This window comes from Syngnathus leptorhynchus, chromosome 4, assembly GCF_054491065.1.
Source record: "Syngnathus leptorhynchus isolate UIUO chromosome 4, UIUO_Slep, whole genome shotgun sequence".
NCBI lineage: Eukaryota > Metazoa > Chordata > Actinopteri > Syngnathiformes > Syngnathidae > Syngnathus > Syngnathus leptorhynchus.
Window position 1 is genome coordinate 581,303 of NC_141198.1, and position 27,629 is coordinate 608,931.

Here is a 27,629-nt window from a genome sequence, read left to right on the forward strand (position 1 = left end):
AGAAGACTAAATGGTCAACTGCCATTGTTTTGAGCTGCAGCAGTGCCGCGCTCGGAAATCATTTGGTGATCTGACCCTTCCAATTCCAACCCTTAATGCTGAGTGCCAAGAGTGAACCCACAACCTTCCAGTCTCAGGGAAGACACTCTACCACTAGGCCACTGAGCCGGTTTATTTACTTTTCAAAAACCAGAAGCCATGTAATTGCATTTTATTTTACATATTTAAATGTTCAGATATCAAGATGTGACAGACAGTTTTTAGATGATTTGAATGAGGCAAAATAACATGCTTTTTCTCTCGAATATATTGTTATAATCATTTGTTTCAGATGTACTGTATTTTCTGTATGAAAATTAAATTTGGTGTTGAAAAGGTCTGTTTTCAAACTTGAGTCTTGAAAAAGAGGGGTCATCTTATAATCAGGGTCGTCTTATATTCGGGCCAATACGGTTTTACATCATGGTGCGACACAGAATCAGTCATGGGTTGGTCACCTCATGTGGATCTCAAGTAAAAAACAGAAAAATCAACAAATTGGGTTGGTGTGAATGGTTGTTGATCTCTATGTTGGTCGGTCAGACGGACGGATGGATACTTTATTGATCCCAGGAAGAAATTCAGTATCCACCAGTATCCATACCCAAGAGCAGGCACATAAAAGAGAGGATAAAAGACGATAATTGATATGCAAACGTTTGACCCCAATCTACCTCCATATTGGTGCCTGTGTGTCTCTTGCTTAAAACAACTGTAATTAATATTTCTGCAAAACTAGAGGTAGAGATTGGGGGCTACTTGTGAAATCTATGGCAAAACCCAACACACTGCAAGTTTGCACACTTCAGATGATGGAGGCCATGTCTGGTCAAGCAAGGTCAGGGCAAAGCAAGGCAAGGCTGATTGATATTGACTCTTTTAAAGCGCTACTCATGTGGATAGTCTGCCCTCTATCTATCGCTTGCTCCATTTTGCTCCTCTTATTTATTTATCTATTTATTTATTTATTTATTGTTTATTTATTTGGGTTATTTGCTTATTACTTATTCATCGCTCTTGTCTATTCGTTTTTACTCTTTGTGCTATTTTACTCCAAAAAACACTATACGTTTTTTTCCGCAAAAGCCGTCATTTTTAAAATATGTTTTAAAATATGTTTTCTGTATTTTTAAACAGAAGATTAAAACGGTAGGGAGGCTTGCATATATCATGATGGGGGGGGGGGGGTCCATATATTAAAGTCGAGATTCAAACTTAGGGGACGTGTAAAGTCTGACAATGTGACAAAGGGAGTATCGCTCAACAACCTGTGATTCAGTTGATCACAAGGCACGAGTGTTTGGATAAGCCCACACTATGTGTTGTGTCTAGTCAACTTGGGACGGTGGGAAACTTAATTTCGATCTCTTTGTGTGTCTTAACATGTGAAGAGATTGACAATAAAGCTGACTTTGACTTTAGTGGTAAATGGGCTTAATACAACTTAAAACTGGTCAGGTACTGTTGATGAAACATTTGTATAATTTTCACTAATCTAGACGACACTGAGTGCAGCCAGTCCGTGGGCTGTGACTGCCTGTTCTGCAAGATTCTACATACCGTAATTTTCGGACTATAAGTCGCTCCGGAGTATAAATCGCACCAGCCATAAAATGCACAATAAAGTGAAAAAAAAACATATGTAAATCGCACCGGAGTATAAGTCGCACTTTTGGGGTAAATTTATTTGTCAAAATCCAACACCAAGAACAGACATGAACCAGCAACAACAGGCTAAATGATACGGTATGCTAACGTGACATATACACAAACGAGGACCTGAGAACGGGCCTGACGTAACATTCAGAGTTATTCTAATAACTATTACATATATAACACGTTTAACACAAAGTGTGGCCGTGGATTGTATATATAAAACTTGAGCTCTATGAGCCGTTGTGCCATATGTGTGTGTTAAACAGCCCGCATAAACTCTCAAACAGATAGAGAAATGAAAGATAGAAGCATATCAAGGGCCAAACAGGGTTGTGAGAAAAGAGGGAACCATACTGAAGAGGAGGTACCACAAATCTTAGAAATGATTGATTGATATCGTTATTTCAAACATCCAAAACAAAAAAGAAAAATAAGCAAAACAAATAACACTTTTAAGTGCCATATATAAGTCCATACAACAAACAAACAAAAAATAAACCAACAAACAGAAAGAATTAAATAAATAAATAATAATAATAATAATACATAAATAAATAGATCAATAAAGAATGCTTGAAAAGGAGTAGGAGGAAGCATAGTTTTTCAGATTCCTACCCCTTTTTCACTTTATCCATTAAACCAGTGATTCAACATATACTGTAATTGTACAACAGAACGCAAGTAGACACACTTTCACACTTATTTTCTGTTTCATTTTTACTTGCATGTAGCCCTTTGGCACTTTTAGCCTTTGTACTCGCTAAACAACATATTTTTGTACATTCTTTTAAACTGGTGGATATTTGGACTTTGCTTGAGTTCCTCACTTAGATGGTTCCATAGTTTGACCCCGGTTATAGTTATACAGAAACGTTTTAAGGTTGTTCTTATGTTTAAGATTTTGAAGTTGTGATGCCCCCTTAACTTATAACCTCCCGCCCGATTCCAAAATAAGTTTTGGATATTTTCTGGTAGTTGTTTTGCCTTTGCCCTATACATGATGATTGCTGTTTGATAAGATACTGTGTCGGTCAATTTTAATAGTTTGGATTGTATGAATAGTGGATTTGTGTGTTCCAAGTAGTTGACTTTATGAATAGTCCTTATTGCTCTTTTCTGCAGAATGATAAGTGGCTGTAGTGAAGTTTTATAAGTATTCCCCCAAACCTCAGCACAGTAATGCAAATAGGGCAAGACAAGAGAACAATAAAGTGTACGATGTGAATGATAATCCAGTAATTCTTTTGCTTTGTATATGACTGCCATGCTTCTTGAAATTTTAGACTTTACGTGTTCGATGTGTGGCTTCCAACTCAGCCTGTCATCTATTATTACCCCAAGAAATTTGTTTTCCTGCACTCTTTCAATTTCAGTCCCATCTATTTCTATTCGTATCTTTTTGTTCTTTTTGCCAAATACCATAAACTTGGTCTTACTTACATTTAATGATAATTTGTTCCAATCGAACCACATTTTGATTTTTTTCATTTCCTCATTCAACACTGATTCCACTTGTTGAATGTTGTCACCTGAACAAAAGATATTTGGGTCATCTGCAAAATTTACGAGTTTTAATTCTATAAAGACTTTGCACATGCCATTTATATACAAAATAAATAATTTAGGGCCTAAAACTGATCCTTGTGGAACACCACAAGCTATGTCCAAATATCCAGAGCAGTGATTACCCAACTTTACATATTGTTGCCGTTCTCGCAGATAATCTTTTATCCAGTCTAATACTAATCCCCTTATCCCATATTTTTCTAATTTATTAAATAGTATATCATGATTAATTGTGTCAAAAACTTTTTTGAGGTCAATGAAAACTCCTACTGCATGTCGTTTGTTGTCTATTGCATCGGTGATTTCCTCGATTGATTCCATTAATGCCTGTGCTGTTGATATTTTTACTCTAAAACCATATTGGTTCTCAGCAAATAATTTATATTTTTCCAAAAATCCATCCATTCTACAGTTAAAAAGCTTTTCCAATATTTTTGAGAGTTGTGGCAATATTGAGATAGGTCTGTAGTCTGTAAAGTTGTGTTTGCTCCCAGTTTTATAAAGAGGAATGACCTTAGCAATTTTCATCTTCTTTGGGACTGTACCAGTTAAAAATGACAAGTTACAGATGTACACAAGTGGCTTTGAAATCCCCTCAATGATTTGTTTAACTAACATCATATCAATCCCATTGGAGTCGGTAGATGTTTTATTTTTGCATTGTTTTACAGTGTTAATAATTTCATTTTCATCAACTGCCTTCAAAAACATTGAGTGAGGATTCCTTTCTATTAATTTCTCTCTGTTGCGCTCTGTTGCCTGCATCTGACGCTGGAATCGGTATGTTTTTTGCTATTTGAGGCCCAACATTTACAAAGAACTCATTAAAACTGTTTGACACTTCTTCCATATTATAATTTTCAGTATCATTTATAACAAAATATTTAGGTAATTTGTGTTGTTCGGTACTTTCTCTAATAATGTGATTTAGGAGAGTCCATATCCCCTTAAAATTATTTTTGTTATCCTCTAATTTATTCTTAGAATATTCTTTCTTACTTAATCTTATAATATTAGTTAATTTATTCTTATATCTCTTATATTTATTTTCAGCGCACTTTGTCTCTGTTTTATGAAATTCCAATAGAGTACATTTTTCTTTTTACAGGCATTTCCTAATCCTTTTGTCAACCATGGACTGTTCTTATATTTAGTTTTTTTTATTATATTCCTTGATTGGACAATGCTTATTATATAATAAAGTGAATGTAGTCATCAATTTATGGTATGCATTATTTACATCTTTTTCTTTATATATTGCATCCCAGTTCTGTTCCATTAATTCATGTTTTAGAGTACCAATTGTCTCATCTGTCCTAATTCTTCTTTGTTGCTTATACACCCCAATTTCAGATTTGAAATTATTGTCATACACTGTGAACACTGGAAGGTGGTCAGTAATATCAGTAATTAATAACCTGCTTGTTGTCCTGTTTTCTATTATATTGGTGAATATGTTACCTATCAGAGTAGCACTCTGTGATGTTACTCTAGTAGGTCTAGTGATTGTAGGAAAGAGACTCATGCTATGCATTAAATTAAAAAAATTTGCAATATTTTGATGCTTGTTTGGATTTAATAGATCAATGTTATAATCCCCGCAAATCAATCAATCAATCAATCAATCAATCAATCAATCAAGTCAAGTTTATATAGCCCTAAATCACAAGCAGTCTCAAAGGGCTCTGTCCTCAGCATTTAACCCATCCCCATGTGATTTTGATCCATCCCCTGGGGGAGAGGGGAGCAGTGAGCAGCAGCGGCGCCGCGCTCGGGAATCATTTTTGGTGATCTAACCCCCCAATTCCAACCCTTAAATGCTGAGTGCCAAGCAGGGAGGCAATGGGTTCCATTTTTATAGTCTTTGGTATGACCCGGCCGGGGTTTGAACCCACAACCTTCCAGTCTCAGGGCGGACACTCTACTACTAGGCCACTGAGCTGGCAAATAAAAATATTTTTGTTGCCTTTTTGTATAATCACACTTTCTATCCATTCTGTGAATGTCTCAATGCTAGAACCAGGACCTCTATAGACGCAGCTTATAATAAAGTCTTTTTTCTTTTTAACACAAATCTGTATCGTGAGACATTAAAGAAGATTGTCCACCACCTGTGTCATAGCCTCTACAATCTTGAATTTCATATTCAAATCAACATAAATTGCAACACCACCCCCACCTTTACTTTGTCTGTTATTATGTATGAATTCATAGCGTTCCATCTCAAAGTGCATTCCCTTCTCAGTCGTAATCCAGGTCTCAGAAATAGTAATTATATTAAATGGTTGTTTGAATGTGTTTATGTAATCCCGCATGCAACAAAAATTTCTATATAGACTCCGGCTATTGAAATGGATAATAGATAGTTTATCTTTTGTTAAGATGTCCGTGTTGTACTGATCATTGCTGTAATAATAACGTGTTGTTTGTGGTGGAGAAGAAATTATTGTCTGGGTCAATGTCCTGATCTATGTCCAGAGTGCTGCTTTCACTGTAATCAAACGTTAGTTGGAGTTGTTCATGTTCTTGTATCCACTGTGTTACATGTCCATTGTTGCTTGATGTAGGTTGAGTAGTGTCCCTGAGCATTATGTTTATGTTTTGTGTTGTTACCTCCATTCAGTTCCAAGTCCACTCCAGTTGATTTTCTATTGAGGATACTTATTCAAGCTTTTCCAGTTCTTCAATACTCCTCACCATCAGTATCTTGGCCTCTTCTGGTGATCCATTTAGTTTGATGTATATCTTACAATTTCTGGTCCATGTACTCTGTATTTTTCCCATTCTTCTCAAGTGACGTGCTTTCTTTGCAATATCCGCATTGGTCTTTGTCAAATGTTCATTTATGTAGATTTCTGTGCCTTTGAGCAACTTACCCTGCTTTAGAAGTGCAACTTTGTGCTTCCTGTTGACAAATTTCAGAATGACTGCTGGCTTGTCATTACCGTTTCTTCTGGGCAGTGGATGACATGCTTCAACCTGGTTGGAGTCCATAGTTATTCCTTTAGTTTGCAGAAACGCAGCTACCTGTTGCTCGGCTGAGCTTGCATCTTGCTCACAGCCATCGTTACCTGCCGTCACTGCCCTTGCATAAGATATAGGTTTAATTGCTATTCCCGTGATGACAATGTCATTTATTCTTGTATATTGCTCAATATCCGCTACCCGACTTTCAAGGTAGGCAAGCCGCTTGTCCTTCTCAGCATTGAGCATACGGAGCGTCTTTACCTCTTCCACCAGTGCCAAGATGTTTTTCTGCTGCATCCTTACAGCAGAAACTTCTTCCGAAAGGAAGTCAAGTGACCTTTTTATGTCCTCGACCTCCTCTGTGGACATGGTTAGGTTATTATTCGGCCCCATATTGCTCACTTTAGTCGCAGCTATCTCTTTGACAGCTCAATCAGCTGTTCCCCGGTAAATCAGCTATTAGCAGTCTGCTAACAAACTCGCGGGTTCACGATCTGCTTGGATCGGTTACGTTTTCTTGTATTTCCTTTCACTAAACAGCACAAATGGAACATAATGTCATTAATGAACAGTCACTTCTGGGAGATGACGCTGTGTTGGCACAGCAGGAAACTCCATCGACAATAGGTGTGGCCAGAAGCAAAATAAAGCTAATGCAAAGATCAGAAACAAGCACTGACCTTGTGGAAGCTGTCATCATTCCTCCGGATAATGAAACCAAAACCCTGATTCGCTGGAAAGAGAGATAAAATCGCAAAGGAACAGCTTCTTCCCGGTGTTAGGCTGAGGACCAGAGCGGGGAACACCAAAAAGGATGGAGGACAACATTACATATCTGGCCAATGAAAAACCAGAAAAAGAAGAACAAACTCATCTCAAAAAAGTCATGAAGATAGAGCTAAATGTGTGAAAATAACATACTTTCCAAAGTGACAAAGGAAGAATTGCAAGCAAAGCAGCAAAAATTCAGAAGCCAAAAGGAAAATCCGTAAAGAGACCAAGTGTGGACTATGATGAGAATGATGAGATGGGGGAAGATGAAATTAAATCAGTTTTTTTTCACTGCCCACCTGCCCCCACATTTAGTATGTGTGAAAATGTATATTGTACAGGCACCTTACTACAGTTTTGCACAAATTGTTGATTGAATTTTTGTGAACCCCAGCTAACTATCTTATAAACCAACATAAATACTGATCATATATTTCTTGTCTTAAGTTTCCAGTTTTACTTTAAATCAGTGTGACTGAAACATTGCTACATTAAAGGTCTTACATGTGAGACAGTGTGCGGGATTTTTCCATGTTTGATATTCGTACTATGCTCTGGTGCACCTCTCGACTACAGGTGTGCAGAGCTCTTTGATTATAACCAGTTTTGCTTTATGAAATACACGCCATTTATGATACATGTTCACATTACTGACGCCTGCAACTAAAAATGAAAATATATTTCAATTTAATTGAATATGTGAAAGAATACAATATAGAATATATTATTACTTAAATTAATTAACGTATATACTAGGTCATCAAATCAGTGTCAGTCGAGTCTGTCAACTCGGTTTCCTGTAGTATTTTTAAGGTCCAGCAGGCGTCAGCAGTCAGCGACAAAGTATCGACACAGTGTCAATACAGTTTGGTAATGTGTCGAAACGATACACGACGCCTCATGGACCCATCACTAATAAATACATTGTTGCAGGTATTCTGACAGCTCGTGTGTGACTGACAGCTGTCATGTGAAGTATAAATGCAGAGTGCGCATGCGTGAGTAGTTACTGCTCGAGGAAGGAAGAAGGCGGCGAGAGCAGCCGGGAGGGGTATGTGTGGTCTGTGTAAACGAGGAGTCACGTGTAGCAAGCAAAGAAATGCGTGCCAAATAAAAGGACTGCAATGTAGAAGACCCTGCCTGTGGTGTGCTGTTAGGCCACTGCATGGCTTCTTCCTTCGACTGTGAGGCCGCTGCATGGCTTCTACCTTCGACGTGTGTCAATCGCGGTCTCGTAAGCGGCCCCAATCGTTGGAGAAAGCTCAGAATTTCACAACACACCGCTGACACTCATGGGAAATGTAGTCGACTTCATGCAAAACATAACCGATTTTGTCCATATGGCCACCCCTGTCAATATTGTTTATTAACAAGAGGGTATTTGTTAAATTTGTCTTCCATCTCACTACAACCTGACATGTTTATGCTGAAGGAGTCATTTCAAATCAGGTTTCATCTGGACCTCGGTCATTTTGCAGTCTGGTATCGAATTGTCTGTAAATTGTCATGACCAGCAGGAATATGGAGCTTTACAAATACAGTGGAATTCAATTGTAAACCTTGACTGTAAAGCTAGACTGTAATAATTTCAACCACAGAAATGTACCTTTCAGTGTTATTTCTGATTTCATGAAGTCTTGAGAAGTAGAAAACACTCAATGTGCCATTGTTGCAACATATGATTGTCCTTTGACAGTGTAATCACGATATATACCATCATGTGTCGTTTGATTATTGAAACAGACTTTATTTCCTTTTGACAGCATTGATAACACCAAAACAGCCAATATCATTTTTGTTTTGTTGAACAAAATTTTTTAAGTCAGACATCCACAGTTTAGTGTATCCCTTCCTCGAGGTCCTGTGAGAAAAGGATGATGACTGGTAAAAGAACACTGTCAGCTTGAATGCGTACTAATTGTTTTGGCCGAGGGTGTAGACATAATGGAGGGTGCCACCTTTCTTCAGGAAGCAGTCGTGCGCATGGGTTCCAGGTCTGATCTGTCTCTGGCACACTCCCAGCAAGTCATCAAAGACCAAATCACGATCATAAACCTCAAGTCTCAATACGTCATGCGCCTGGGCCTTGAAATAGGAGAACTCCTCCTCCCACCAAGGGTCAACAGTGTCCTTACGGACCTCTGTTTTGCCAAGAGTGGCAGAGCCACAAAACACCTTCACATAACCATCTGTGATCCCCAAAATGTCAGAAGGAAGAGCAGTGGCACGCAAGTTAAACACCTTGAGCTGGGCCTGAGCAATGGGCAAAGCGCATAGCACCAGAAGAATAAGGGAGAGACTTGAGGCCATGGCTGTGGGGGGGAACAGAGAATCACATATTGTTGTCATAAGTAGGAGGAGGAGTAATTTGATATATGTTTTTTACAATAATTATTATTTCACTGTAATGTGTAAGAAGCATTAGATACATTTTACAGCAAGATATTTTTGTGCATATGTGTACGCCAGCTCTACCTTATTTTGCACAGTGACTGAAATTTCACCATGTAAAATAACTCTTAAATCATGTATGATGACCAATTCCCTACATAATACAATACCTTTAAAAAGTAAACCCTTTCAGTTTCTTAGGGATCCTCTAAATCGGCCTGATTGATAGTCTTGTGGATTACAAATTCATATCGTATTTTATTGGAGACCTAGCTTTCTTCAGTAAATAAATATCTGCATGAGACATCTCATCAAATAACATTAATTATACTTCTGTTACATTAGTTAAGTTGCACACAGCAATATTTTGGATGGTAAAGGCAGACAAGGTGCATGCTTTATTCTTACCTGTGCTTGGTGTCTTGGTTCTCACTTCTAACAGAGCTTCGATGTTTTTAAATGCCACCAGGGCTCGTATCAGTCTGATAAGAGTGTTCCAAAATACCCAGGAAGCACAACCTGCTCCTTTCTCAGCATTTCGCAACACAATGTGTCAAAGCAGGATAGATCCAGCCTGACACATCTGGGCCGTATGCTCGTACAGTGTTCCCTCACTTGTCTTGCTATCACTCGCGGGTGATACATTCCAATATACTTTTTAACCTCTTTTTTTTCCATAGTCTCCCCACTTTAATGTTCAAACAAATTTTAATATCAAACCATGAAAACCCAAGAAAACTTGAAAGAAGCCTTTTTTTTATTGTGGCTTTATTTTTCAAGGGGAAAAAAAACTATTCATAGTTTTCTGGCCCTGCGTGACAAAGTATAAATCTAATCTAATGGCCTATCCTCCGCTGCAACAACTCAAATCACGCATATCTGGAAATTACTCTTTCTCATCTATGTGGAAAGATTGTGGCCTACTCTACCTTGCAGAAATTATTGTACTGAAATATAATTTTGTTGTTGCTGTAGTCATTCAGAAATTGACTTGAAAACCAGAATAGGACCCACGCAGGTACGGGGAGAACATGAAAACGTCACATAAGAAGGCTAGAGTCAGAATTGAACCCTCAACCTCTAAACTGTGAGATGAACGTGCTAACCATACAGTGCCCAACCGTCCCACCTTGAAATGGAAATTGTACGAATTATAGGAATGTTTCCTTAATCTATTTGTTTAAAATTGTTTCTTTTTCATAATGGCATTTTTGTTTGTTCTGAATTTGCACTAGTGTGATGTGTTATGTCGTAGTTAGCGTTTGTATGTGCAATTTGTTCACTATAACATTTAAAATAAAAATGATTCCATTTCCGTGTTCCTGCAGGACTGAACCATTCAGGAGAGCGGGTGTGGATTAGGGCTTCGAAGGTTTACGATTTTGGGTGAAACCAGGAAAGACTAAAATAACTTCATCCACCACGGGAAACCTATCCCGATCATTTTTGCTGATGTGAAACTTGGATTGTATGTTGTGTTTATAGTTGTTATTCGTTTGTCAGTCGTGTGCAGCCAGTGGAATCCTCCTGTCCATACCGCGGTCGCCGTTCTGGAGTGACGTCACATCTGTCAGTGAAGTAGGGGTAGTCTTTATTTTTCGACTTTGCAATTCAGACCTTCCATTTGAAAGGGACGTTCAAGTGGACTTTTCCTAGTTGAGAGTCGGAGAAAGCCCGACCTCCTACGTTCCTCGAATTCTAGCAACGCAACTGCAATGGTATAATTTGATGTCAAAACGATGTGTGAGCAGGTGGTGGAGTATTTTCAGGGTCAGCTAAAGAAGAGAGACGCTGCTGAGCTGCGATGGTCACACGCAGTGAACAGCAGAAGCAAACTGACCGAGGCTCTTCAAGGTGGGACATCTGGTTTCTCTTAGCAACGTACCATAAATTCACCAGTCACCAGGTGTAATCTATGGGAATTGGGATATGTTCCATTTTGGTTGCTTAACAGACTTCCGTACAATCAGAACAACCCACATCCATGATCATCAGTCAACCCTGAATATATGAGACATACGCGACACAACCCCCCTCCCCCTGTAATCCGTGTTTCCTGCTTGGATAGGCTCGAGCACTCCCGCGAATCTCATGAGGATAAATGGAGCTGAATGATTTGTCGAAAAGGGAGGCGGGTTGAAGCAATTCTGCTAATCTAGTCCCGTACCGATTTCAACCAAGGATTTACACTTCCAGATACACTGTCTACATATCCACAGTATTACCTGTAATACCACCATAACCAAGAAGAGAAAGAAACAAAGAAACAGAATAGTAGACACAGAATAAAATTTGATTTGAATACAGCATTGACAAGTTTGATAACAGTTTGATAACCGTTTGATTTGGATATAGCAATGCCAAGTTAATTGAGTGTTAATAGATTTGACAGTTTGATTTGAATACAGCAATTACAAGTTACTCAATTTTGAGGGACTTTGAGTCACAATCTAGCAGGCACCCGGGCACAGCTCCCCAGCACCAGGCGGCACTTACACCAACCAATCACAGCTCGTCGTCTCCAATGCTGGCCTCCTGAGTGAATGAATAATTCTCATGAATACATTAATTATACTAGTTACAGAAAAGGTTGCCACCTTGGATTTTTGAAAAACACTTGACCAAATGTTTACGACGGAGGGCTCGGGAATTTAAATCAATGATCGTTCTACAAATTGAATTGGCCAAACATATGTCTTTTCAAAATTATCAAAATTGTCTCAAATTAGGCCAATAATTCTTTTATTCTTTTAATTTGTCCACTAAGTGGAGCTATGACTTCATCTAAGCCTCAATTCTTCTCACTAGCATACTAGTTTGTCCAGTTTTTGTTTGTTGCAATTAACTTGTTTTATACGTAGTTGTTCCATTTGTACAATACCTATGACATTGTACATAGGTCCTATGTCCAACTTGCAGCAACAAGTACAAAGACCAGAGGTATTTCTAAACCCATTCATAAGTTGATTTATTTTTTATTTTAGTTAAATAATTTCCCAACGTTATCATGCTTTTATTTACTTATTTTTTGCATATTTGTGTTCGTTAATTTCTCTGTTTCAAAATTAAAACAAATACCGAAGGATGCAAAGGCTGCCGGTTTTCGTTTGTTTGATACAAAAACTGGATTTTTTTTTATTTTTGCGTGGTTTTCCAACACATTGTCCCCTGCATATTTTACCGTGACCAAACACAAAGTACAAGTGGCGGAAAAATGGTCTACCTGTGTTAACCGTACCCATTCAAATGGTGAGAGTGTCACCCAGTGAGTATTATCACGCGTTTATCGTTTTTGTTTTCGGAATTCTGACTTTAAAGTCTGAATTCCGACTTTAAATTCAGAATTCTGAGAATAAAGTCAGAATTATGACTTTAAAGTCAGAATTCCCAATTTCTGACTTTAAACTCAGAATTCTGACTTTATTCCCAGAATAAAGTCAGAATTATGACTTTATTCTCAGAATTCTGACTTTAAAGTCAAAGTCAGAATTCTGAGAAAAAAAGTCAGAATCCTGTCACCCCTCGTTTTTTTTTTTTTTCTTCACTGGCCCTAATCCTCTTCTGTAACTTTCCCCTTCCTCATCTGTCGGCTCTTTTCCAAATTTAATTCAAGTCGCCAAAACTTCTCTCTCCCTATAAAATTCCCTCCCTGCTTACCTTGCGTGAGCCCCTTTGAGTGCCCGGACACGTGTGTGATGTATGCATAGACTGAAAGCAAACAGACAATTTTAAATAAGCACAGAACCACAGGGAACCTTTTAGACTACACAACTCAGGAAATCAAATTAGGTTTTTGCATTTTCCCTAAAAAAATAAAGCTTGATTAATTGTGTCCCGGTAGAAACCACCCCCCCTCCCCAGGACATATAGTAAAATAAGAGCAATTCTGGGATGATATTTTCACTCTGCTGTCTGTATGTTATTGAAAATGTGATGCTTGCATTACGCACGGAAGAAAGAGAACATTTGTTCATTCATTTAATTTCCAAACGTCTTATCCTCACAAGGGTCATGGGCGTGCCTGACCCTTTTTAGCGTACGATGTGTAATAAAACATTTTTTAGCATGAGTGCTAAAACATTAAAGTGGAAGTCAAGCCAAAAAAAAATGCTTTACAATAGTACATTGTATGTGCCCCCACTAGTCCAAGCAACGCATTCTGATTGTGTTTTTGGAAGACGAGTTAAGCAGCAAAATTCGCCTGTTTTGTTTAGCTCAGGTGGCGGCCATTTTTCCACTTCCAGATCATGGCTCAGCATCAGAAAACTGTTGAGCCTTGATTGGTTTTGACCTGATGCTGCATTCGAGGAAGGTCGGAAGTCGTTTTTATCCCAAACAGATTTTCCCAATTCCAACCTCAGTGTTTGAGGCAAATGTCAACAACAAAGATGGCTGATTCCAACAGATTGATTGTTGTTCTCGTTTGTCAAAACACATTTTGACTTCCAGCAAACCGTCATACTTTCTTTAATTTATATAAATCATGAAATATCTTCAGAGCATTTTATTTATTTCACCAAATAATTTCATGCAGGTGTCAAATCTTTACACAGCCAGTACAAATCAGGCTGTTATGCTATTTTGAATAACTCAATATATGCATCCATCCATTTTCTGAACCGCTTAGTCCCCACGGGGGTCGCGGGCGTGCTGGAGCCTATCCCAGCCGTCATCGGGCAGTAGGCGGGGGACACCCTGAACTGGTTGCCAGCCAATTGCAGGGCACACAGAGACGAACAACCATTCGCACTCGTACTCACACCTAGGGACAATTTGGAGTGCTCAATCGGCCTATCAAGCATGTTTTTGGGATGTGGGAGGAAACCGGAGTGCCCGGAGAAAACCCACGCGGACACGGGGAGAACATGCAAACTCCACACAGGGAGGGCCGGAGGGGGAATCGAACGCGCACCCTCCTAACTGTGAGGGGGACGTGCTACCCAGTGCGCCACCGAGCCGCCTAACTCAATTTATGTAATAGTAATTAAATAAAGCTGAATATATGTTTGGAATCATGTAACTTTAGTTTTGCCATTCACAGACTATGTCTCCATGTGGTCGCCATTGTCGAGCGACGTCACATTGTTGTCCGTCGGTGAACTCGGGGTTTGCAACTCGGACCTCCCAGTTCAAAAGGGTGCACTTTTCCTAGTTGGTGATGTAATTTTCACTCAAGAGTAAGTAGGAAAATTATCGCCCCCTGAGATGGATAAAAACAGGCGGATTTTGTCTACTTAATTTATATTCCACAAATGAAAGAATCACAACGCTGTGTTTCAACTTTGGGTTGCACAGAACATATTATTACGAAGAAAATGTAGGGGTTGACGTAAACCTTTTAAATCAAACTCCTTTTGCACTAAGGTCCTACTCATATGATTGAGGCTGACATAATTGTAAGAGGCCATGACCCTAAGGAGCCAGTCATGGGCCACCCTCCTGACACTGACAGTGACATCACATTGAAGGAGTGGCTTGAATGTGTCAAATTGCATGACAAGGGGATCAAGCTAGACTTCAAGAGGTGAGATTACATTCTTTCTAATTGGTGAGAGCTGACATGATGCTAACCCAATTTTTGTGCTTCCATGCAGCCTGGAGGCAGTTTCTCTTTCTGTGGCCCTGTTGCAGGAAGCGTTGGTTCAGATGACCTCTCCTGTGTGGGTCAATGCCGATATTCTTCCAGGACCTGGAAGGCCGAACAAACCAATGGAGCCTCAAGCTTTCCTGGCAGCTGTAAAGTCTCTTCCCACTAATATTGTACTCTCTCTTGGCTGGACCACAAAGTGGACCACAGGAACTGACAATCCAGGTGAGGGTGCATCAGTTAGTGCTATTATTAGGGTATGCGTATTTGCATGTCTATATACCACAGCCTACTGTGACATTGGAGGCTGGTATTTATCAGATATAGGATAAGACATGCTGAAATATTAATTGTGCAGGTTTTCCTCATGTGTACTTTACATGATGTGTCAGCATCCTTTTTTCTATGTTTCATCCCAAAAGTCACTGACAGATGTATTATTCAGTCACTTTCAGTCGATGGATTTCTGTATTTTGCATTTGATGGGTTTTCAATGCAGTAATGCTGTTATAGTTTGTCATGAATTTGTTGGTTCAACTCATTACTGCATGTATGTTCACATTTTAAGCTCAAGACTAGGGCTTTGAAAAAATATTATTCACTTAAGTTAGGTAAGCATAGCTTGCTTCATCTATGGTATCGACATTGATCAAGTATGCATGTAGAATGGTGTGATTATTGTGGGAAAAGTGAGCCAAAAACAAAGAGCATCCGAGCAGGGCAATGGCGACTGGATCTGTTATTGTACCGTATTTTTTGGACTATAAATCGCGTTTTTTTTTTTTTTCATAGCTTGGGGGGGGATTTATACTCAAGAGTGACTTGTATGTGAATTTTTTGACAAATTTTCAAAATTCAAAAATCTGCAATGTAGTGAAACCGCGATCAACGAACCGCGATGTAGCAAGGGATTACTGTAATTTCTTTTATTGTAAGTGACGTCAGCGGCGTGGCGCGGCGGTTGTTTACATTAAGGATAAAGGATTCGATCACGGGATGACGAAGATGACGAAGGGCCCCACGTTTGAAGGATTTAATGATTTTGGAGTGACACAAGGTTTGAAAAACTGATTTATGTTATAGTTATTTGATATATTTTATTTTGTGTAGCAACTTGTATATGTTTTTATCGTTACAGTTCAGTAGTTGTTGGCTCGTTGAACTCTTGTTTTGTTAAATAAAGCGGTGTTTACCAAACCCACGTCTTTCCTGGTACTTTGTTAACGCTACAATAGTTATATACTAGATCTGTGCGGCGCACGCGCTGCGTTGTTGACAAAGGACAAGGAATTTGATCGATGGATTTAATGATTTAATGATTTGGAGTGACACAGATGGTTTGATAATATTGTTGTTATATGATAGTTATTTGATATATACTTTATATATCGTTATATGGGTCTGTGGAATAATTAGATATGCAACTCACGACGACTACTTTATGTCAACAATGCCGCGTACGCGCTGCGTACGCGTCGCGTATGCGCCGCATTGTTTACATAAAGGACGATCAATGGACTTAATTAATTGGAGTGACACAGATGGTTTGATAAAAGTGTTATTTATGTAATAGTTATTTGAATAACTCTGAATGTTATGTCAGGCTCGTTCTCAGCTCCTCATTTATGTATATGCCACGTTAGCATACCGTATCGTTTAGCATGTTGTTGCTGGTTCATGACTGTTCTTGGTGTTGAATTTTGACAAATAAATTTGCCCCGAAAGTGCGACTTGTATATGGTTTTTTTTCACTTTATTGTGCATTTTATGGCTGGTGCGACTTGTACTCCGGAGCGACTTTTAGTCTGAAAAATACGGTATTTTACTATTTGTTTTTTATTTTATAAGTCCTAAGTGAGCAAAGTGATATTATAGTACATAAACTTTGGCAAACTTTGTAGATGCGCGTTAACCACAGTCAAATTACAATACAATACAAACAATACAATACCTGGGAAATGTTTGAGCAGGCAACCATTTGCAACAATCAGACGGACATTGCGGAGTATACTGACTCTGTGACCTCTTACATCGCGAAGTACATTGATGATGTGACCCTCACCAAATACATCGTCACTCGGGCTAACTGGAAGCCATGGCTGACAGGGGCTGTCCTCGGGCTGCTGAGGGCCAGAGACAAAGTCTACAGGGCTGGGGATGAAGCGGGCGTGAGATCAGCTAGGGCGAACCTGTCCCGGGGCATCAAGGATGCGAAAAAGGCATTCTCTTCCAAGATTGCTACCCACTTCAAAGACAGCAGGGATGCTCGGGGCCTGTGGCAAGGCATTCAGACCATCACGGACTACAAGCCCGCTCTGCAGAGCTGTGAGGGCGATGTCCCTCTGCTCAACGAACTGAACTTTGCTTGCTTCGATGTTCAAAACAGCACTTGCCCGCTGAAGACCCCTCCCCCTCCAAACGAGCAGCCCCTGTGCCTCTCTCCCGTTAGCGTGAGGAGGACGCTTGCCGCTATCAACACCTGTAAGGCGGCGGGCCCGGACAACATCCCGGGGCGAGGGCTGAAGGACTGCGCTGAGGAGCTGATGGATGTCTTCACGGACATCTTTAACATTTCCCTGCAGTAGGCCGTCGTCCTGTCATGTTTCAAGGCTGCCACCATCATACCTGTGCTGAAAAATCCTGCTCCTTCCTGCTTCAATGACTACCGCCCTCTGGCACTGACCATCGTCATGAAGTGCTTTGAGCGACTTGTCATGGCGCACGTCAGATCTGTTCTTCCCCCCACCATAGACCCCTTTAGTTTGCTGCTGAAATATGCCAACGACACGACTGTGGTGGGTCTCATCACCGAGGGCGACGAGACCCAATACAGGTCGGAGGTAGACTTTCTGGCCACGTGGTGCAGGGACAACAACCTCCTGCTGAACGTCAGCAAGACCAAGGAGATTGTTGTTGACTTCCGGAAGGGTCATGCCCAACACCTGCCGCTGACCATCGAAGGTGCTGTGGTGGAGAGAGTGAGCAGCACCAGATTCCTGGGGGTGCACATCAGTGAGGACCTCTCCTGGACCACCAACGCTGCGTCGCTGGCGAAGAAAGCTCAGCGCCGCCTGTACTTTCTGCGGAAGCTCAGGCGAGCAAGTGCTCCTCTTGCCGTCATGACCACATTCTACCGTGGCACCATTGAGAGCGTCCTCTCCAGTTGTATCGCTGTGTGGGGTGGTGGCTGCACTGAATACAACATGAAGACTCTGCAGCGCATAGTGACCACTGCTAGTAAGATCATTGGGGCTCCGCTCCTCTCCCTGAAGGACATTTACACCTCCCGTCTCACCCGCAAGGCGACCGCGATTGTGTGTGATGTGAGTCACCCCGCTCACTCTTTGTTTGATCTTCTGCCCTCTGGGAAGAGGTACAGATGCCTGCGCTCCCGCACCACCAGACTCGCCAACATCTTCGTACTCTAAGCTGTCAGGATCCTGAATTCTCTCCCCCCCTCCACCCTCGGCTGCTTGACGTCCTGTATTTTTGCGCTATATTTCGCCTGTCTGCTGTATGCACGCTTGCTCCATTTTGCTCCTCTTATTTATCTGTTTATTTATTTATTGTTTATTTATTTGGGTTATTTGCTTATTACTTATTCATCGCTCTTGTCTATTCGTTTTTACTCTTTGTGCGATTTGCTTGAATGTGTTGTGTAATGTGTCTAGTCACCGTGGGACGGTGGGAAACGTAATTTCGATCTCTTTGTGTGTCTTAACATGTGAAGAAATTGACAATCAAGCTGACTGACTTTGACTATTTATATAGCGCTTTCACAACAGCTTACACCGTAAGAATGTTGATGAAATAGTCAACCCAATCAGTTCAATCGACGTAAGAAATTCTAAAAAGAGTAAATTTGATAAATCATGATAAGATTAAACATGACATAACCTATTTTTTAGGTTACAGTTGGGAAATGGTGCATGAGATACAGGATATCTGTGGAGGCCTGGAACATCTTGTCACCTTCCCAGTACGGGCGGCCCTTTTGGCCCAGTCTGTCTCTCAACTCACATGGCTGCTGCAACAGTCAGACAGGTGACGTCTCTCATACACACTTATTTGCTGTTGTTGTAATGTTTATGAAGTAGAGTAACCACTTCAGATACTACAGTGAATCATATCACCCCAAACAGATTTTTACTTAACCAAATAAAAGCATTTGAGATCAGCTCATTTGAGAAGCATATATTCAGCATTATCCATTCCAAATCTCAACGTGTGTTTTGGATCATTGGCGCATCAGTGTTTCAGTTTTAGCAGCCATTCTGTTGATTTTAGGTGAATTTTCAACTCGGGAACCATCAAGATGTTTGGGAGAACATTTTTGAACTTTTGACAATGATCATTCAAAACAACAACAATGGTGACCAACAGACAATGATCCCATACATATAAAAACTTGTTATGGAATGGATAAAGCATCTTCTAAAATGGCCATCCCAATGCCCAACCATGTGTAATGTATGTAGAAAGTACAGTCAAACCTCGGTTTTCGAACGTCCCAGTTCTCAAACAAATCGGAGTTCGAATGAAAAATTAGAGATTTTTTTTTTTTGCTTCCGATGTCGAACAAAAATCCGGAGGTCGAACCTCGCGAGATGAGCCGAGAGGACCCGAGAAAACCCGACCGCGCGGCCCAGATGCTGACTGACTCCGTTCGTTGTTATTGTATTTTCCTTACTTTGAGGATTGTATTAGCCCCTAATCATGCCTCCAAAGAAAGCAAGTAGGAGCAGTAAAGCATCCTAAAACACAAAGACGCTCTTAAAGCAATGCGACAGTGAGCGCCCGGCGCGCTGCGGTTGCGCGATTGGGCCAAAAAAGCAGCTCAGTGGCCTAGTGGTAGAGTGTCCGCCCTGAGACTGGAAGGTTGTGGGTTGAAACCTGTCTCGGGTCATACCAAAGACTATAAAAATTGGGACCCATTGCCTCCCTGCTTGGCACTCAGCATTAAGGGTTGGAATTGGGGGGGTTAGATCACCAAATGATTCCCGAGCGCGGCACCGCTGCTGCTCACTGCTCCCCTCTCCCCCAGGGGATGGATCAAAATCACACAGGGATGGGTTAAATGCAGAGGACAAATTTCACCACACCCAGATGTGTGTGTGATGATGATCATTGGGACATTTAACTTTAAATGAAGCTCCCTGCGCACTGAGGTTCACTTAAATTTTGGAAAGTACATCAGGACTTTAAAAATATTTTCTAAATTTCAGCGACGGCTCTGTCACAATAATGCGACCAAGCGTGGTGCAGTTGCGCGGTCGGCGGCGCGCCACGGTTGAGTGTTCGGCGGTGCGCTGCAGTTGCGCGATCGGACAAAAATGCTCAAATGAAAAAATGACGTTTTTTTTTTTTTTTGCTTGGAACATGATCAACCAATTCTGCTGAAGAGTAGTCAAATGTCAAAATTATTTAAATTCTATTGTATCATTCTACCATTCAAAATGATCTGATCAACGCATTCATTTGAAGCCGCAAATGACTGCAACGTGTATGCAGTGGCTGAGCCAGAGGTGTGGCTGGGGTAGCAATTGCCACCTCCATCAAAGTCCTTGCCACCCCCGGGGGCGCTACTCCGCTGAAAATAGAAATATTTTCTCATGCATTTCCAAATAGAATTCCAATTTACCAGCACATTTGAATGCATCCTTAGCAGAACAGGCGCGCGTGCTGCTCTCTGGCCATTCAGAGGGAGTGGGAGAGACACAAAAAGTAGTGCCAGGAAAGAAGAAGAAAACCCTGTTGATGCAGGTGAATGTACTTCTTAAATTGGTAAACTAAAATCAACAAAGGCAATGTAATGTGCAAGTAGAGAAGGCGCTGGACTGTTTAACTTAGTCTTTATGTGGCTGTCCTGTTCAGCTGACTGACTGCCAACTCAATGAGTGCAACAATTGCGAAAAACCTTGTTTCAAACACCAGCTTTACCGTGCAGAAAAAGAATTACCTCAAAATAGTTTCCGATAAGCAAGTATGAGGTTGATCAAACAAGATGGTTTTTAAGAAGTGAGAAAAGTACAGAGAGACCTGCTACTTGTTCCATGAACCTTTTAGGTTAAGTAAAATTTCTATTGTGATTCCAGTCAGCACAGCAACCTGTGAAATACTAACCCCTTAAAAATTAATCAAAAGCCAACTCAGGACAACAATGGCAGATGATGGATGGATTGTACCCTTAATATCAATAAACAGTTTGCTTCATGTCACCACAACCGCAGATTTTTTCTTTTCTGAATGCTTGTGAACATGGGGTAACCTGGTTGTATTGTGAACATGGTTTTGACGTGTCAAGTTCAGTTTTCGTTTGTACGCAATGTATCATTGTTGTATATTAAATTGTCTTGTATATTGAATATTGCACAGCCTGTATATTTTGTAAAATGTCCGTCCATCCATCCATCCATCCATCCATCCATCCATCCATCCATCCATCCATCCATCCATCCATCCATCCATCCATCCATCCATCCATCCATCCATCCATCCATACCGATTTTCTCCACCCCATTGAAAAAAAATCCTGGCCCCGCCACTGCATGTATGCTCATGAACTTTAGTATAATGTAACCTTTGCAATGTAATTGTGCAAACTGGTATTATTTAGTTTTGAAATAAAGTAAGCAGACACTTTGCCCACATCTAGCCTTGACAAACATCTAGTGAGCAAGTGGAACAATAAGGCAATGTGTTCTTGGGCCCACAGACTGCATAGGCAGCTCAAACTGTGCTTCCTATTGTGATTTAGGTGAGTGGTGCAGCACAAAGCAGAAAAGGTGAATGAATGTAGATGAGTGCGATGATTCATTCAATCAGTCACGGTGCAGAAACATCTTAGTTTTGCCCAGTGAGGTGTCACAGCATATGAATTACATTGTGTAATTCATGTAATTCCTGTCCCTCTATCATTCAGATATTGATGCACTTTTGTTATCAAAAGGTCCCATCAGTCACTTGAGCAACACTGGGGAAGCCTTCTCTATTAATTAATGCATGAGAAAATTCCTGTACGTGTTACAATTGCCCCATGATGTGCTTGTGCATATTAAAACATTTGGAATAATGAATCGTTTAAAAAAAAAAAAAAATTAATACACTTTTGTTATGTGCAGGTATTCTCTAACAGTGTGGACTGGACAGAATGACAAATTTAAAGTCGAGGACCTGCTACCTTACAGAACATGTTTTGATATCAGCAGGATCTGCTACGACCTACCAGAGGCGCTAAGGATGGAGCTGACAAAGACTTTACAAGATCAGACATGAGGAATCATTAGTCATGTTGAAAATGGAAACCTCCACACCTCTGGATTTTCACTGTTCCACTTCTACATTCTATTATACACTGCTCAGAAAAATTAAAGGAACACTTTGAAAACACATCAGATTTCAATGGTGAAAAAAAAAAGTTGGATATCTATACTGATATGGACAGTTTAATGTCTCAGGAACAAAAGGACGCCACATCTTTTGATGGAAATAAACGTTTTCAGCCTACATTGGGCTCAGTATATAGACACCCCAAAAATCAAAGTGAAAAAATGATGTGGCAGGCTCGTCCATTTTGCTTAAATTCAATTTCTGCAATTCAAAACTATTTTCAATATCTTGTGTAGCCCCCACATGCTTGTATGCATGCTTGACAACGTCGCGGCATGCTCCTAATGAGACGACGGATGGTGTCTTATGGGATGTCCTCCCAGATCTGTCTAAGGGCATCAGTGAGCTCCTGCAAAGTCTAACGAGCAACCTGGCGGCGTCTGATGGACCGAAACATTATGTCCCAAAGGTGTTCTATCGGGTTTAGATCAAGTGATCGTGAGGGCCATTCAATTGTGTCAATTCCTTCATCCTCCAGATACTGTCTGCATACTCTTGCCACAGGAGGCCGGGAATGTCGTGGATCAGGAGGAACCCAGGACCTACTGCACCAGCGTAGGGTCTGACCATGGGTGCAAGGATTTCATCCCGATAGCTAATGGCAGTCAGACTGCTGTTCTCTAGCCTGTAGAGGTCTGTTCGTCCCTCCATGGAAATGCCTCCCCAGACCATCACTGACCCACCACTGAACCGGTCATGCTGAATGATGTTGCAGGCAGCATAGCGCTCTCCTTGGCTTCTCCAGACCCTTTCACGTCTATCACAAGTGCTCAGGGTAAACCTGCTCTCATCTGTGAAAAGCACAGGACGCCAGTGGCGGACAATTCTGGTGTTCTATGGCAAATGCCAATCGAGCTCCACAGTGCTGAGTAGTGAGCATAGGGCACACTACAGGACGTCGTGCCCTGAGGCCACCCTTGTGAAGTCTTTTTCTGACTGTTTGGGCAAAAACATTCACACCAGTAGCCTGCTGAAGGTCATTCTGTAGGGCTCGGGCAGTGCTCAACCTATTCCTCCTTGCACAAAGCAGCGGATATCGGTCCTGCTGATGGGATGAGGACCATCTACAGCCCTGTGCAGCTCTCCTAGAGTAACTGCCTGTCTCCTGGAATCTCCTCCATGCTCTGGAGATTGTACTGGGAGACACATCAAATCTTCTTTCAACAGCACGCATGGATGTGTCATCCTGGAGGAGTTGGACAATCTGCGCAACTTCAGGAGGGTTAAGAAATCGCCTCATGCTTCCAGTCGTGAAATTGACTCTAGCTAAAGCCAACACTTGTGGAAAAACAGTTAAAAAAGATCAAGAGGGAGGAGCTTGAAATGGCCTCCACCTGCAAAACCCGTCCTGTTTTGGGGACCATCTCGTTCCCCCTCTAGTGTACCTATTGTCAATTCCATCGACACCAATGCAGGTGAAAGTGATTAACAACCCCCTCTGCCACGTGCTTGACCAAAACCTTATCAGAAAAGTGTAATTGAATTCATGCCATACCCTGATTAAAAAAACTGTTCCTTTAATTTTTTTGGTGCAGTGCATATTTAAATGAAATAATAATAATCCTAATCTGTTATGATTTGCAATGCATTTGGTTTTGCTAAAAGTGCCGCCTTGACAGCGTCCATGCTAATCTCTCTGCTCCATTATTTCATCTTTTTTTTTTCCAAAGAAAATAGGCCATTAGTATTTAGAAAGATAACTTTTATGACCATACTGTATGTAATGGAGTTAACATTTTGCATTTAGGGATTCCAACCACTTTTGTGTGAAATGCGCTATATAAATAAATCTGCCTTGCCTTGCCTTACAAAGAAATCTGATTTTTGGGATAAAATAATACCATAAAAAGTTGCATTTTTAATTTTTTTCATAACTGACCTAATTAAATGTCTTGCAGAACCGGCTCATAATGTCCAGCTTTCACTTTATTTTAGAAAAGCTTTTCTCTGTGGACAGCTTTATATCCAAATTGGCGATTTGGTTGCATCCCTGAAGTAAGTACTGCATGCTCAAAAGGAAAGCAGGTTGCCCGTGGCAACACTTGCACTCAACCTTCAACATTCACTCAACTGTATGGCATTACATCACATTATGTACACACGACTTTGTTTTAAGACCATAACTCGTAATGTGCCTTGTGAATTGTTGAATTGCAATGGTGAAAAATGCAGTGTATAGGTGTGATTGGAGGACAGTTAAAGACCACTCTTGAGTTTGAACATTTTACTGAACTCAAAACACACAGTTTCATCATCCATTCTGAAATTAACCTTGTGAGGAATATAAGTGTGGCACAATGTAATTGTGCAAATACATCTGGCCATGCATCAAAGTTCACACTGTCACATGTGAAGAACATTTATAGAACAATGACAAAGTTTTTATTATTTGTCCTTAAAGTGTCGCTCTGGATATCCCTATTTGAGGTCCTGATGGGGAAAGGGAGCACTTTTGTAAAGTTTGGGCAATATCTGATGTTCCCATATTAATGTTCATATTTGTTAGTCTTGTATTCTGTGCGCTATATAACACTATCTAATACAAGAGCAGTATCACACTTTGTGCCTACACAATGATTACAGACAGACATCTATTTAACAATGGTTAAACCATTGTTAAACAACTTAGGGTGCGGTCATATGACATCTTTCTAAGATAGTCTGCTGTGTTTGTGAATAGACATTTTGGAATCAACATCAAGTGCTGTCTGTGTCTGCTGGACTTGTGGAAAAGACCTCTTGGTCAGAGTGTCGCCTGTATTTTGTTGGAGTTTTTAGGTGAGCAAAAATATTTAAACAAACTTAAAGTCAACATAGTCATATTTTGTTGCTAATACTGTGCTTGCAATAAATGCTGAATTGCATTAAATGTGTGACACATTGACATCATTGTATTTTTCTTTTAGAATTCTTTTACGGCCTATCACTGAAGCCTCTTATTTTTTTTCCTTTCAGTTTTCCCTTTTGGCATGTAACAAAAGCACAACTCTCAAGAGTTCAAGTCTGGAGATTATTTCCGTGCATTTATTTCTGGAAAATACACAAGATAGCATCTTAAGTTCGAACTTATCAATTTTTATCTAATTAAAATAAATGCAGCATATGGCTGACAGGGCAATTACAATTACATGTATCACGATTGCATTTTGGTTCGTTGTGTATTGATAAAAAATAATAATAATAAAAGCAATACTGAAGCTAAGACAAATGGATAAATGAATCAGAGCCACTGGACAAACTGGTCCAAAAAATGACTAGTGGTCTAACTTTTCTTCAAAGTTGGACAGTTGCTTAATCTGCTCACTCTGCATGGAGTGGCGCCTCCAAAGTATTTTACTGGTTTTCATGACATGTGGGAAAATAGGCGCACAGGGCAAAATGGGCTTTGATCCTTTTAAAGCAATATTGACTGTTTTGCTAGTTGCAGTAATTGGGCACAGAGTATTAGAGTTGATGCCAATATCTGGAATAGGAGCATGCGGGTTCAGAGGGGGGAGATATCCTGGCCGAGTGGAGGAGATGTGATCTTGGAGAAGGGCCCCTGAGCCTCTTCGTTCGAGTCCAAAGGCACCTCGTCTCTGGACAGAGCTATCCAGAGACTCTCTAGAGCCTGACAGAGTGGAGGACCTACTGTTTGTCAACTTGGACCTGTCCGGTCCCTTAGTCAGGCAGTTTGAGCTTTTGTCTTTGCTGCCAAACTGCAGTAACTGAGAATCTGAACTGTAATGGTCAACACCAATGTTACGTCGATGAATAACGTTTTGAAGACTGGAAATATTTAACTGTTGAAGACTATCTGATGTAACTCCATCGGCAGGACTGGATTCATTGGGAAATGGCTGATTGTTTTCTTGATGTAAGTTAGGGTGCGAAGTGGAATGCTTTGCACTTGCAGCAGTGTCATATGACATCTTTCGAGCAAAGCCTCTCCAACATCGCCCTTTGTTGTCATTCACTGATATGTTGTCCAGTGCTTTCAGTAGCCCATCTTTCATGTCCATGCTATGGTGGCGCGAAACAGCTGGTGGCCGACTATGGAAGTTTAGGCCCCTGAAACACAAGACCTCATCCGGTTGCTTTTCTTCCAGCAATGAGGTCTGCCCCTTCTGAAGAAGTAGGGGTGGATTTTTTATCCATTGCTGCGAGTGTATTCTCTGAGTATTGAGTCGCTTGTCAACATTAGGAACACTTAATGGACTAGGATGTTGAATTGGAGAATCTGCTTGAGAGGTGCTGACGCTAACCCATAAGTCGGGACACTTGGTATTTCTGAGGCCAAGAAGGGGACTCCCAGGCTGAGGAGAAGCACTTGCTGAGGAACCCTGAGGAGGAACTCGTCGTTGAATGTCAAATGGAGATGAAGAGGTTGGTGAACAATTAGAATGCTCCTTGAGGTCAAAGGGTGGAGAGACATTTAGGTACTGCTTTGTTGTCTGGCCAGATAGAACCTTGTTGGTGGTGATGATGATGACCTCCTTTCCCTTAGCTTTACAAGCATCCAGAAGGATTTTGAGGATGCCCCTGTTACCTAAATTAACGGCGTAAACCAGTGCTGAGAATCCAGAGTGGTCCTCCAGAGTTGGATCGGCACCACTGCTCAGCAGGAGGGACAAAATCTCAGTTCCATCCTGCCCAAGGCACGCATGCATCAAGGCAGTTTTCCCACTCTTGTCTTGAATGTTGGGATCGGCACCATTTTCCAGGAGATACCTGTTGGATTCAAAGGCAACTCCTCAAAACATTGACCATAAAACAGCATGTATGTTAACTTTCAGGGATAGATAGTACTTACTGGACCATTTTGTGCCTGGGTACACTTTGGGTATCTGAATGACGTGTCTTGCAAGCCACCATTAGTGGTGTCTCGCCATTTTCGTTGCTCTCGTTAATGTAGGCCCCTCCCTCCAGAAGCAGCCGAGTCAGACGCAGACGACTCCGATAAACAGCCCTCAGCAGAGAATTACCATCAGTTCGTACCTCTGTTGACTTATCCATTGTTCTGCTGCCTAAGATTTATAGTCAGCATCCTGAGTAACAGATCACCCAGTCACCGATAGGTATGCACAGCACATCCTAGAAAAAAAAAAAAGAGCTGTAAGGTTGTTGTAATTGATGTATTCTTGGCAGCAGGTAATTTGCATTCGCACTATGAGTTTTATCTCCCACTGCTCACTTCCAGTTACTATAATGTTGCATTTATCACACCCTGAAATATTAGGAAAATGATTGGGTACTAATGTAAACACACACAATTGACAGAAAA

At 40.8% G+C, this 27,629-nt stretch overlaps 3 protein-coding genes across 3 annotated transcripts; 1 reads left to right on the forward strand and 2 right to left on the reverse strand.

The window, feature by feature from the left end:
* Positions 1-8,725: 8,725 nt before the first annotated feature.
* LOC147057594 (uncharacterized) lies at positions 8,726-9,916 on the reverse strand. Its single transcript, XM_085910753.1, has 2 exons — positions 9,799-9,916; positions 8,726-9,311 (listed from the first exon to the last, which is right to left on the reverse strand). The coding sequence occupies exon 2, from the start codon at positions 9,307-9,309 to the stop codon at positions 8,914-8,916; it is 396 nt and encodes a 131-aa protein (XP_085766879.1). The 5' UTR covers positions 9,310-9,311; positions 9,799-9,916; the 3' UTR covers positions 8,726-8,913.
* A 1,058-nt stretch (positions 9,917-10,974) lies between these two features.
* fam151b (family with sequence similarity 151 member B) lies at positions 10,975-25,608 on the forward strand. Its single transcript, XM_085910752.1, has 5 exons — positions 10,975-11,244; positions 14,755-14,914; positions 14,985-15,202; positions 18,886-19,021; positions 22,099-25,608. Exons 1-5 carry the CDS (start codon positions 11,130-11,132, stop codon positions 22,250-22,252), a joined length of 783 nt encoding a protein of 260 aa, XP_085766878.1. The 5' UTR covers positions 10,975-11,129; the 3' UTR covers positions 22,253-25,608.
* ankrd34bb (ankyrin repeat domain 34Bb) lies at positions 24,775-27,565 on the reverse strand. The gene is made up of 2 exons (XM_085910745.1): positions 27,159-27,565; positions 24,775-27,076 (listed from the first exon to the last, which is right to left on the reverse strand). Exons 1-2 carry the CDS (start codon positions 27,359-27,361, stop codon positions 25,621-25,623), a joined length of 1,659 nt encoding a protein of 552 aa, XP_085766871.1. The 5' UTR covers positions 27,362-27,565; the 3' UTR covers positions 24,775-25,620.
* Positions 27,566-27,629: the final 64 nt, after the last annotated feature.

Bases quoted from the DNA above. Each gene is read 5' to 3' on its own strand.
- LOC147057594 (XM_085910753.1), bottom strand. From the start codon at position 9,309: ATGGCCTCAAGTCTCTCCCTTATTCTTCTGGTGCTATGCGCTTTGCCC.
- fam151b (XM_085910752.1), top strand. From the start codon at position 11,130: ATGTGTGAGCAGGTGGTGGAGTATTTTCAGGGTCAGCTAAAGAAGAGA. The intron at 14,915-14,984 runs GTGAGATTACAT...GCTTCCATGCAG, and splicing joins ATCAAGCTAGACTTCAAGAG to CCTGGAGGCAGTTTCTCTTT. The intron at 15,203-18,885 runs GTGAGGGTGCAT...CCTATTTTTTAG, and splicing joins CACAGGAACTGACAATCCAG to GTTACAGTTGGGAAATGGTG.
- ankrd34bb (XM_085910745.1), bottom strand. From the start codon at position 27,361: ATGGATAAGTCAACAGAGGTACGAACTGATGGTAATTCTCTGCTGAGG. The intron at 27,077-27,158 runs GTAAGTACTATC...TGAATCCAACAG, and splicing joins CCCAGGCACAAAATGGTCCA to GTATCTCCTGGAAAATGGTG.